Below are 13,860 nucleotides of genomic sequence, written 5' to 3'. Positions count from 1 at the left end.
CCTATATAGTTGTAAAAGAATAAGTTTTTTCTTATACAACCATGATGTAATTACTACTACTATTACTACTACTACTACTACTACTACTACTACTACTACTACTACCACTATTTCATAGATAAGGTAAAGAAGGCACAAAAAGGGTAGGTAAGTTTTTCAAGATCATACAGCTAGAAAGTGCTAGAACTGTGATTTGAATACATGTCTGTTGAAGACTTTGCTCTCATTCATTGTACCACACTCCTTAGAGTATTGGCATCATCCGAGAGCCTATTAGAAATGTGAAATTTCAGATTCTACCCAAATTATTGAGCCAGAATCTGCCTTTTAACAAGATCCTTAGGTGATTTGTATACATCCAGAGCTTGAGAAGCATTGTGATATAGTATCACAATGCTATCCCTCCAATCCCCTACCTGCTCATCACATACAAGTGACTAGGAAATCAGATTAAGATTTTTGTTCTCCCTTTCATTCTTCACGACATGTCTTATCTGAGGTCTTCATGCCTATCATACCTGCCTATTGCTTAAAATTCTTCAGAACCTACCTAGGTTTGTTAGTCTCAGTTGTTTGGTTCTGCTGGTCTATCCAGCCTTATCTTTTGCCACCACTGCTGAGAAGTAAGTTCTTCAAACAGTGTGTGCTCTTCTGTGTCCCTGTGCATTCATCTGTACTGCAGCCTTTGCCTAAAATTTTCTTGCACTTTCAGGGTCTGCAAATCAAATGCCTATATAGATCTATTATATGAGGATATTGACAAACAGGGAAGCATATGCTCTAAGTAACTGTAGCAACTCTGATCAGCAGGTCTGGTGAGAGGAGGTGCTATCAGCAGGGAAGTTTGTTGAAGCGAGACAAATGTTTGGTTTGTCAGGGAGACAAAACGTCAGGATTTTTTGGTGTTGGCAATTATTTTACATTACAAAATAGGTATGGACTGAGTCTTTTAGAATGGCAGAATGTTGAGTGCAGCATTTCTTCTCTCCAACAAAATAACTAGATGACTGGAGGAATTCATAAAAAAAATAATTATTTCATGTTTCTAGATTGGAAATGCATGAAACAAAAATGTAAAAAATAGAGAAAGCCAACAGACAGTTGTTTTTTTAAAGATCAACAAAATTAATAAAACTTTAGCTAGACTGACAAAAAAATAGAAAAGATTAAAATCATGGTTGGAAGGAGTTCATTACTATTAACCTTACAGAAATAAGACTATTAAGGAGTGCTAAACAATTGTTTCCCAACAAACTAGACTCTAGAAGAAATGAACAAATTCTTACAAGCACACAAACTACCAAAACTGGCTCAAGGAGAAATAGAAAATCTGAGTATATCTCTAACAAGAGATTGAATTAATAATTGAAATACTACTCAGGTCCAGACAGCCTTGCTGGTGAATTCTACCAAAGTTTAAACAAGAATTAGCCTAACCCTTCTTAAACTCTTCCTAACAATAGAAGAGAGGGGAATACCCCACAACTTATTATATTAAGTCAGTATTACCCTGATATCAAAGCGAGGTGAATACATTGCAAGAAAAGAAAACTGTAGAGCAGCATGCCTTACAAATATAGATATAGGGATCCCTGGGTGGCACAGCAGTTTAGCGCCTGCCTTTGGTCCAGGGCGTGATCCTGGAGACCCGGAATCGAATCCCACGTCGGGCTCCCAGTGCATGGAGCCTGCTTCTCCCTCTGCCTGTGTCTCTGCCTCTCTCTCTCTCTCTCTCTCTGTGACTATCATAAATAATAAATAAAAATTAAAAAAACAAATATAGATATAAAAATCCTCAACAAAATACTAGCAAACTGGATCTAATAGAATAGAAATAGGATTACACATCACAATCAAGTGGGATCTAAGCCAACAATAGAAAGTTGGTTTGAACTCTGAAAATCAATCAATGTAATACATCATTTTAATAGAATAAAGGACAAAAGCCACACTGTCATCTCAAAAGACACAGAAAAAAGCATTTGACAGAACCCAATCTTTTCATGATTAAAAACACTCAAAAAGAAGGAATAGATGCCCTAGCAAAGAACGTCTATAAAAAGCCCATATCATTCCTAAGGTGAAAAACTGAGAGCTTTCTCTATATGATAAAACAAAACAAACATGTCTGACATGAGCACTTGTATTAAATATTTTAGTCAGGCAAGAAAAAGAAATAAAAGTCATCCACCTTGGGATGGAAGAAGTAAAACTATTTCTATTCACAGAAGACATGATCTTACATGTGGGAAATCATAACAACCCCTTAAAAACTATTAGAATTAATAAATGAATACAGCAAGGTTGCAGGATACAAGATAAATACACAAAATATAATAATGTTTCTACTGATTTGTAATAAACAAAAAATGAAATTAAGAAAACAGTGTCACTTAGAATAAAAAAAATACATGGGAATACATTTAACAAAGAAGTAAAGAAGTGCAAGCTTGTAAATGTAAAACTACAAAACATTAGTTAAGAAATTAAATATTTAGGGATCCCTGGGTGGCGCAGGGGTTTGGCGCCTGCCTTTGGCCCAGGGCGCGATCCTGGAGACCCACGTCGAGGAGATCCACCTCGAATCCCACGTCGCGCTCCCGGTGCATGGAGCCTGCTTCTCCCTCTGCCTATGTCTCTGCCTCTCTCTGTGTGTGTGTGTGACTATCATAAATAAATTAAAAAAATTTTAAAAAAGAAATTTAATATTTAAATAAATGGAAAACATCCCATATTTATGGTTGGGAGACTTAATTTTGTTAAAATGACAATAATCTCCAGGTTGATCTACAATCCCTATAAAAATATCAGCTGGGTTTTGAGTAGAAATTGACAAGTTGATCCCAAATTAAAATGAAAAGATAAATGATCCCAAGTAGCCAAAACTCCTTGAAAAGAAGAATAAAGTTACAGGGCTCACATTTCCTCTATTTCAAAACTGACTGCAAAGCTAAATCAAGATAAGGTGTAACTGGTTAAGGATAGACATACAGATCAGTAGAATAGAATTGATAGCCATAAATAAACTCTTACATTTATTGTCAATTGATTGTTGACAAGGGTGCCATGATATTGTAATTTATAATAAGAAATATATACTTAGTCTTCACCCCTGTGAAGGTACATAGAGTACCTAAAAATCCTTGTAATTTCCCAAGAAAAGAGATAAAAGTGTCTTTTGTTATCCTTAATAAGCTTCTTTCAGCCCTGAATTAATGAGGTGACTCTTGGAAAGCCTCTAAGGATATGAGCTGGTTGGTAGAATAATGAACCCTATAATTATAGGGTTGGGATGGGGATAGCTTTTACCATTAACAGGCAATGATCTTATCAATTATGCCCAGGTAATAGAGCATGCAGAAGTATGCTGCACCCCAAACTCCATTGGGATAGAAGTTCCCATGCTCTGGACCCTTCAGAACCTTGCCTTGTGTATTTTTTCACATGGCAGTACATTCATATCTTTTAGTATCCTTTGCTTTGTTTTTGTTTTTAAAGATTTTATGTATTTATTCATGAGACACACACACACACACACACACACACGCACACAGAGGCAGAGACATAGGCAGAGGGAGAAGCAGGCTCCCTGCAAGGAGCTCAATGCAGGACTTGATCCTGGACCCTGGGATCACATCCTGAGCCAAAGGCAGATGCACAACCACTGAGCCATCCAAGTGTCCCTTTTAGTATCCTTCGTCATAAACTGGTAATCTAGTAAGCAAACTTTTCTGAGTTCCGTGAGCTGTTCTAGCAAATTAATCTAACTTGAGGAGGGGGATTTTAGAAACTTCTGATCTATAGCTGGTGGATTAGAACTTAAACTTGTGATTGGCCTCAAAGTGATGTGTGTGTGTGTGTGTGTGTGTGTGTGTGTGTGTGTGTAGGGGTAGTACTGTGGGCATGAATTCCAAACTTGCATGGTCTGACATTAACTTCAGGCATATAGTATTCAGTTAATTATAAATTCAGTTAAATTATAACACAATTCTAAGTCACAGAATTATTTGATATGGGGAAAATATACCCACGTATCTTGTCATCAAAGCTTTCATGATAAGTAGTGCTGTGAGTAGAGAGAAAGGGATACACAGGAGAGTTTTTCTTCTTTACAGGTGCTAAGACAAATGAATGGGGGAAAGAATTATCTCTTCAACAGATGGCACTGGACAACTAGTTATTTATATGCAAACAGATGAAGCTAAGCCCTTATATCTACCATACATAAATATTAACTCAAATGGTCATACATGTAAATAAAACTAAAGCTCCTAAGAGAAACACAAGAGTAAATCTTAGAGATTGTGGGTTAGTCAATAGTTTTTAGATATGACACCAAAAGTATAAGTAATGAATGATTGAAAAGTTGGACTTTATCAAAACTGAAAAACTTTTGCTGCAAATAGTAACATCAATAAAGTAAAAAACAGCTCACAGCATGAGAGAAAATATTGGCAAACTGTAAATCTTATAAAGTACTTCAATCATTTGGGGAATAGAATAATAGTGAAAGGGAATAAAGGGGAAAGGAGAAAAAATAAGTGGGAAATATCAGAAAGGGAGACAGAACATGGAAGACTCCTAACTCTGGGAAACGAACTAGGGGTGGTGGAAGGGGAGGAGGGCGGGGGGTGGGGGTGACTGGGTGGCGGGCACTGATGTGGGCACTTGACGGGATGAGCACTGGGTGTTATTCTGTATATTGGCAAATTGAACACCAATAAAAAATAAATTTATTATTAAAAAAATAAAGTACTTAAATCTAGAATACATTAGTAACTGTTATAACTCAATAATTAAAAAGACAAATAATCAAATTAAAAATAAACAAAGGACTTAGACGTTGCTCCAAAAAAGATATACATATGGACAACAAGCACATGAAAAGATGCTAAACATCATTAGTTACTAAAGAAATGGAAATCAAAATCACAAGGAGATAATACTTCACACCCAGTGGGATGGTGATCATCAAAATGACAGATAATGACAAGTGTTGTCCAGGATGTAGAGAGATTAAGACCGTCATTCATTACTGGTGGTAATGTAAAATGATACAGCCACTTTGGAAAACACTACAGCAGTTCATCAAATTTTTAAACAGAGTTGTCCTATGACTTAGCAATTGCACTCTTAGGTATATATGTAAGTGAAATGAAAATATATGCCAACACAAAACTTGTTCAAGAATATTTATAATGTCATTAACAATAGCCAAAAAATGGAAAACATTTTATGTGTCTAATAACTGATGAATGGATAAACATGTGGTGTATCCATGCAATGGAATACTATTTGACAGTAAAAAGGAATGAAGGTCTGATACATGCTACAATGTGGATGAACCTTGAAAACATTGTGCTAAGTGAAAGAAACTAGGCATAAAAACCATGTATTATATGTTTCCCTTTATATGAAAAGCCAGAATAGACAATTATATAGAGATATAAAGTGGGTTAGTGATTGCCTTTGGCTGAAGGGAGTGGGGGTGGAATGGATTGGGGAGAAATGGAGAGTGACTGCTAATGGGTATGGGGTTTCTTTTTAAGGTGATAAAAACGTTCTAAAATTTGACAGTGGTAATGTTTGCTCAACACTGTGAATCTTATTAACAATACTTGTATGCTTTTAAATAGGCGAATTTTATCATATGTGAAATATCTCTCAATAAAGATGTTAAAAGTAGAGTAAGCTAGTACCTACCATATATTAAGCATTTAATATATGTAAACTATGACATAAAAATGTGTCAAGCATAATTCTTTGAACAGTTCCCCACATCTCTATAATGGTTTGTGTCAGAAATGATTGAAAGTTTGACAACATGGGGAAAAGGTGGTGGCAATGACAGAAGGCCTCTGGCAAGGAAGTGAATTTAGGGATGGTGGAGGAATAGGGATTCCTTTTGGGGAATCTACTGAAGATTAATTTGAAAGACATGGATTTTATCTTCCTAATAGGAAAATTTTGGATAAACAAATATAAAATCTTGCTACTGTGATAATCATTTGAGAATTTGAAGGGGTAGATTTTATAGTAATGTTTAAGCAATTTTTAAAAAGTAATGTGGTTATTTAAAATGGTTTCTTATAGGTGTCTTCAGAAGACATATTCATCACAACTCCCATCCCTCGGTGTCATTCTCATATTCATGAATGAAGCTCTGTCCATTATACAACGGGCCATTACTAGTATCATCAACCGCACCCCCACTCAATTGTTAAAGGAGATCATCTTGGTGGATGATTTTAGCTCAAATGGTGAGCAACTGGATCAAAGAACAATAGTTTATTGACTGTACTAGGCTAGAAAAAGAGTTTTAGCTCAGAGTTTAGGACACTTTGGGCTCCCCAGATAGGGAAGAGAAAGGGATCATTTATTGAGGCCTATGTGCTGGACACATTAATCTTCACAAAGTCAGGGAAGAGGATCATCATCCATCTTGATTGCAGATATGAGGAAACTAGACACAGAGAGAACACACAGTGTGCCCAAATTGCATAGCTGGTTAGTGGTGAAGCTGAGTCAGGGCCTAGGACTAAGTCACTCCAAAGCCTTTCCATGCACCATGATGGGGACCTGAGGGAGTGAGGTGGGGTCCAAAATAGGACCTTAGATACCAAGAAGGGATTCAGAACTGTTCCCTATGAGGAAAAGCAATCTTCCTGGGTAATTAAGCCCAGAGAAAATGGAGATTTGGATGCTGAGACTCTACACAGTGGTGATGTCTCTTGTTCACAGCATGATTCCTCTCCATCCCTATATAGTTCATCCAGGGTGAACACATGAAGAAGTGAGAGATAGTGGACCTGAGTCCTCACTTTCTGAGATTTCAGTGTTCCAGTTCCTCCCTTAAAAGCTCTATGTCCATGGGTATCTCAACTTCTCCATGCTCCAGCTTCCTTATCTGCAATATATGAATGTTGGTACTACTAACTATCTCATAAATTGTAATAAAAGTTATGTGAGATAATCATGGCAGCTAACATTGTTCTATGCACCTTATTATGTTAACTATTTTAATCATTACAATAACCTATGAGGAAGAACCACTATTTTGGCTATTTTACAGATGCAAAAAAAAAAAAAAAAAAAAAAAAAACCCTAAGGGATAGTTTGGTTAAGGAATTTGCTAAATATCCCACAGCTGGTAAGTGACAAAATTGCAGTCTAGAGCCCTACCTCTAGCCGCTATGTTGAATGATATAATATATAGATTATGAATAGTATTTAGCACATAGCAACCTCTCAGCCAGTGTTAGCTCTTATTTTCTTAAAATTTGAAGAAACTAGGACAAAGTCACAGAGACTTGGGCCACCAAAAAGGAAGAAATTTGTGAGAATAAGGACTGTAGAGGCTGCTCCTGAGAGGCAGCATTTGTTCATTCTCTAGGGAATCTTTAAGTACCAGACAGTTACTTATTGCAGATTCAAATTAGGGGCAGTTTGACCCAAGAGGAAGAGACAAATGACCTCCAAATTTTCCTTATGGATTTCTAGACACCAAAATTATTCCTTTTTATGCTTTAAATATCTTCATTTCTTGTCATTTCAAAATAAATGCACAAAAAATAGAAAGGTACAATTCTTAAGTAGAATTCCACTGGAAGTCAAAGAAAAGAAATGACTGACTTCATTCCTTTCTGGACATTCACACCTGGTTTTTGGGTAAGAAATAAGAGCTTGGTTAGAAAGGCCTCTGTTTTTGACATCTGACATCCTGGCTGTACTCCTCGGTTCTGTGAGATGATCTGAGGCAAGTCGTCTCATCTGTCTGAGACTCAGCTTCTTCATGGGACAAATGTAAGGGTTGAGCTGAAGGACCCCTTAAGAATAATTTTCTGCGGAAAAAAACAATGTTTCTTTAATTCCATATTCCATGAAGAGTAGATAAAAATTAATTCAAGATTTCTACCTGTGGAACAGTGAAATCAAAAGATACAAGATTACAAATATAGGGTAGACACATAAAGAGAAGTCAAGCAAAATTCTGGATCATTCCCAACCATGCCCCTATCATATAACATATCTCTTTCACTTTCATCAGGAACACATTATGTTTTCCATAGAGTTAATGTGTGAGTGGGCATAGAAGAGGGGACTGTTAGTCATTCTTTGACTAATGTCTTGGGACAGGAGCTTCTCTTTCATTAACCATGAAAACATCAGTCATAGATTGGTCCTACACTGAACAGAACTCAAAGATCCATTTTGTGTTAAACTGAGGAAAATAAATGGAAGTCTACCACATATGCCACAAAAGAAACCTACCATTCCTTTGACTATGGGGGGGCAAGTCACTCTACTATTCCATGTCTCCACTTCCTCATCTGTGATATGGGGGAAATAATAATATTTACCTGTAGGACCATTTTGAGGATTAAATAAGGCATGTAAAGCCCTCAACACACGATTTGCTCCCACTAAATGATAGCTAGTTCTTGTTTACCTCAGTATCATTTGTAGTACTGTTGAAATGCCACAACATGGTGTTAAAGGTGTGTCCCCTTCCTTTTTCCCCTAGATATGAAGCTTCATTTGCATCAGGTCAAATGTTTCAAATGTCAACAGAGCTAATCCAACTTTTTCAGAAATTAGTCATATAGGTGTGATTCTGTATTTTCTGTATTTTCTCTCAAATTTTAGGCAAATTTTGTAGCTAACAACTATTTATTGAGTTTGTACCAAAATCCAGGCACTATGAAGGGAAGAGAATGTCAGTGATTTCAAGATGTTCCCAATATTAATTTATGAGGCAAGACATACCTATGGAAAGATATCTCAATGTATGAAGAATGGTGTGTCAAATTGAGTGAGCTGTCAATGAGTACAAGAAAGCCCAGAGAAATTGCTGTGATGAACTAGGGAGGCTTCCTGGAGGAGGACCTGGGTTGGGACTTGAAAGTTTGGTAGGATTTAGAAAAGCAAAGAAAACAGTGGGAGACTGGATGTGGGTGGATGGGTGTGGGGGATCGAGAGTGATAAAAGAATATGAGCAAATCTGCAGAAGTCAGAAGCACGTTGAGCTAAGCATCCTGGAATAAAGGGTTGGGGAAAAAGGGGCCAGTGGGAGAGCAAGGCTGAGAAGGGAGTATAAGTGTACTTTAGCAGATTCATTGAAGGGTCTTTAATTCTTGTGGTGTACTATAGGCATTATTTCTGAGAGGATGACTCAGAATCCACAACTCATAAAATTTTGGTATTGGAAGGATCCTGACATATTATACAGCCTTTCTATCTAAATTGAGGAAACAGATCCCCAAATGGGAAGTGACACAGAATTAGATAGTGAGGGAGGCTGAATTACGGACTAGATATCCAGGGCCTATAGCAACCTCTTTTTTTCTTTTTTCCCTTTTCCCCCCACCATTTAGTTTATGCATTTTGTTTAAGAATTCATACAAAATATTCCAAATAAATTATTTTTACTCCTCATCTTCCTTCTCTTCTTTATCCTGGTTAATCTAGAAGTAATAAAATTTCTAACTATGCTGTTTTTTAATAATAAATTTATTTTTTATTGGTGTTCAATTTGCCAACATACAGAATAACACCCAGTGCTCATACCATCAAGTGCCCACCTCAGTGCCCATCACCCACTCAACCCCACCCCCCCACCCTCCTCCCCTTCCACCACCCCTAGTTCGTTTCCCAGAGTTAGGAGTCTTTATGTTCTGTCTCCCTTTCTGATATTTCCTACCATTTCTTCTCCCTTCCCTTCTATTCCCTTTCACTATTATTTATAGTCCCCAAATGAATGAGACCATATAATGTTTATCCTTCTCTGACAAGTGACTTATTTCACTCAGCATAATACCCTCCAGTTCCATCCACGTTGAAGCAAATGGTGGGTATTTGTCATTTCTAATGGCTGAGGAATATTCCATTGTATACATAAACCACATCTTCTTTATCCACTCATCTTTCGATGGACACCGAGGCTCCTTCCACAATGAAATGCCGGGACACCTGCACCCCGATGTTTATAGCAGCAATGTCCACAATAGCCAGACTATGGAAGGAGCCTAACTATGCTGTTAACAACAATGTACAAACAGCCACACAGATTATTCTTCCTATTTTTTGGTGAGATTTTTCAAGTGCCATTTAGGAAAAGGTACCTCAGAAGTTATGGTAATCCTACTCTTTCTCCTTTCAATGATTATAACACCTCCACCAGGATTCCCAGCTTTTTCCCATTCACTTTGATTTTTTTCTTGAAGAAATTGCTACAGATCAACAAAACCAGGAGTTGGTTCTTTGAAAGAATTAATAAGATAGATAAACCATTAGCCAGCCTTATTAAAAAGAAGAGAGAGAAGACTCAAATTAATAAAATCATGAATGAGAAAGGAGAGATCACTACCAACACCAAGGAAATACAAACGATTTTAAAAACATATTATGAACAGCTATACGCCAATAAATTAGGCAATCTAGAAGAAATGGACGCATTCCTGGAAAGCCACAAACTACCAAAACTGGAACAGGAAGAAATAGAAAACCTGAACAGGCCAATAACCAGGGAGGAAATTGAAGCAGTCATCAAAAACCTCCCAAGACACAAAAGTCCAGGGCCAGATGGCTTCCCAGGGGAATTTTATCAAACGTTTAAAGAAGAAACCATACCTATTCTCCTAAAGCTGTTTGGAAAGATAGAAAGAGATGGAGTACTTCCAAATTCGTTCTATGAGGCCAGCATCACCTTAATTCCAAAACCAGACAAAGACCCCACCAAAAAGGAGAATTACAGACCAATATCCCTGATGAACATGGATGCAAAAATTCTCAACAAGATACTGGCCAATAGGATCCAACAATACATTAAAAAAATTATTCACCATGACCAAGTAGGATTTATCCCTGGGACACAAGGCTGGTTCAACACCCGTAAAACAATCAATGTGATTCATCATATCAGCAAGAGAAAAACCAAGAACCATATGATCCTCTCATTGGATGCAGAGAAAGCATTTGACAAAATACAGCATCCATTCCTGATCAAAACTCTTCAGAGTGTAGGGATAGAGGGAACATTCCTCGACATCTTAAAAGCCATCTATGAAAAGCCCACAGCAATTATCATTCTCAATGGGGAAGCACTGGGAGCCTTTCCCCTAAGATCAGGAACAAGACAGGGATGTCCACTCTCACCACTGCTATTCAACATAGTACTGGAAGTCCTAGCCTCAGCAATCAGACAACAAAAAGACATTAAAGGCATTCAAATTGGCAAAGAAGAAGTCAAACTCTCCCTCTTCGCCGATGACATGATACTCTACATAGAAAACCCAAAAGCCTCCACCCCAAGATTGCTAGAACTCATACAGCAATTCGGTAGCGTGGCAGAATACAAAATCAATGCCCAGAAATCAATGGCATTTCTATACACTAACAATGAGACTGAAGAAAGAGAAATTAAGGAGTCAATCCCATTTACAATTGCACCCAAAAACATAAGATACCTAGGAATAAACCTAACCAAAGATGTAAAGGATCTATACCCTCAAAACTATAGAACACTTCTGAAAGAAATTGAGGAAGACACAAAGAGATGGAAAAATATTCCATGCTCATGGATTGGCAGAATTAATATTGTGAAAATGTCAATGTTACCCAGGGCAATTTACATGTTTAATGCAATCCCTATCAAAATACCATGGACTTTCTTCAGAGAGTTAGAACAAATTATTTTAAGATTTGTGTGGAATCAGAAAAGACCCCGAATAGCCAGGGGAATTTTAAAAAAGAAAACCATATCTAGGGCATCACAATGCCAGATTTCAGGTTGTACCACAAAGCTGTGGTCATCAAGACAGTGTGGTACTGGCACAAAAACAGACACATAGATCAATGGAACAGAATAGAGAACCCAGAAGTGGACCCTGAACTTTATGGTCAACTAATATTCAATTAAGGAGGAAAGACTATCCATTGGAAGAAAGTCTCTTCAATAAATGGTGCTGGGAAAATAGGACATCCACATGCAGAAGAATGAAACCTGGCCACCCTCTTTCACCATACACAAAGATAAACTCAAGATGGATGAAAGATCTAAATGTGAGACAAGATTCCATCAAAATCCTAGAGGAGAACACAGGCAACACCCTTTTTGAACTCGGCCACAGTAACTTCTTGCAAGATACATCCACGAAGGCAAAAGAGACAAAAGCAAAAATGAACTATTGGGACTTCATCAAGATAAGAAGCTTTTGCACAGCAAAGGATACAGTCAACAAAACTCAAAGACAACCTACAGAATGGGAGAAGATAATTGCAAATGACGTATCAGATAAAGGGCTAGTTTCCAAGATCTATAAAGAACGTATTATTTTTTTTAAAATTTTTATTTATTTATGATAGTCACAGAGAGAGAGAGGCAGAGACATAGGCAGAGGGAGAAGCAGGCTCCATGCACCGGGAGCCCGACGTGGGATTCGATCCCGGGTCTCCAGGATCGCGCCCTGGGCCAAAGGCAGGTGCCAAACCGCTGCGCTACCCAGGGATCCCTATAAAGAACGTATTAAACTCAACACCAAAGAAACAAACAATCCAATCATGAAATGGGCAAAAGACATGACGAGAAATCTCACAGAGGAAGACATAGACATGGCCAACACACACATGAGAAAATGCTCTGCATCACTTGCCATCAGGGAAATACAAATCAAAACCACAATGAGATACTCACACCAGTGAGAATGGGGAAAATTAACAAGGCAGGAAACCATAAATGTTGGAGAGGATGTGGAGAAAAGGGAACCCTCTTACATGTTGGTGGGAATGTGAACTGGTGCAGCCACTCTGGAAAACTGTGTGGAGGTTCCTCAAAGAGTTAAAAATATACCTGCCCTACGACCCAGCAATTGCACTGTTGGGGATTTACCCCAAAGATACAGATGCAATGAAACGCCGGGACACCTGCACCCCGATGTTTCTAGCAGCAATGTCCACAATAGCCAAACTGTGGAAGGAGCCTCGGCGTCCATCGAAAGATGAGTGGATAAAGAAGATGTGGTCTATGTATACAATGGAATATTACTCAGCCATTAGAAATGACAAATACCCACCATTTGCTTCAATGTGGATGGAACTGGAGGGTATTATGCTGAGTGAAGTAAGTCACTTGTCAGAGAAGGACCAACATTATATGTTCTCATTCATTTGGGGAATATAAATAATAGTGAAAGGGAATAGAAGGGAAGGGAGAAGAAATGTGTGGGAAATATCAGAAAGGGAGACAGAACATAAAGTCTCCTAACTCTGGGAAACGAACTAGGGGTGGTGGAAGGGGAGGAGGCCGGGGGGTAGGGGTGAGTGGGTGATGGGCACTGAGGGGGGCACTTGACGGTATGAGCACTGGGTGTTATTCTGTATGTTGGCAAATTGAACACCAATAAAAAATAAATTTATTATTAAAAAAAAAGAAATTGCTACAAAATAGGCAGAATCCATGATTCCGTCTTCTACAGAGTGGGTGCCATCAAAGGTGAACTCCAGAACCTGCTCCCCCCTGCACTTTGCCAGAAGCCTTTTTAGGGGCACCCTGAAAAGTATGGCAACCCCTTCTGATTGCTTCTTAAAAGCAGTGGCTGGGTAAGTGTAGAAACTTTCCAGCTTGGTTTCTCACAGTTATAGCAAACAACCTTCAGATCCACTGGCTTTCCTTAAACCTTCAATTATTGAGTCAGTCTTCCAGGAATGCAGGTGGGGAGAGAGGAATAGAGGGAGATCATGAGAAACCAAACCAAGTGCAAACAGTTCTTGAAGCAGCATGGCATGGTGGTTAGATACAACATAGGTTCACTTCCAGGGTGTGCCACTTATTAGATATATAACTTGGACAAGTTTCTTAATCTT

At 38.1% G+C, this 13,860-nt stretch overlaps 1 protein-coding gene across 6 annotated transcripts in view; it reads left to right on the top strand.

Annotated features, from left to right (window-relative positions):
• The window catches only part of GALNT8 (polypeptide N-acetylgalactosaminyltransferase 8), a 134,728-nt gene that overhangs the window by 23,422 nt on the left and 97,446 nt on the right, over positions 1 to 13,860 (top strand). For 4 of the 6 annotated variants that reach the window (XM_077871361.1, XM_077871359.1, XM_077871358.1 and 1 more), the window contains exon 3: positions 6,094 to 6,260. The exons of the other annotated variants lie outside the window; for them this stretch is intronic. In XM_077871361.1, the coding sequence (XP_077727487.1) occupies positions 6,094 to 6,260 (167 nt within the window). The remainder of the gene's footprint in view (positions 1 to 6,093; positions 6,261 to 13,860) is intronic. 6 annotated transcript variants of the gene reach the window in all.

This window comes from Canis aureus, chromosome 25, assembly GCF_053574225.1.
Source record: "Canis aureus isolate CA01 chromosome 25, VMU_Caureus_v.1.0, whole genome shotgun sequence".
NCBI lineage: Eukaryota > Metazoa > Chordata > Mammalia > Carnivora > Canidae > Canis > Canis aureus.
This window is presented reverse-complemented; position numbering and strand designations above follow the sequence as displayed.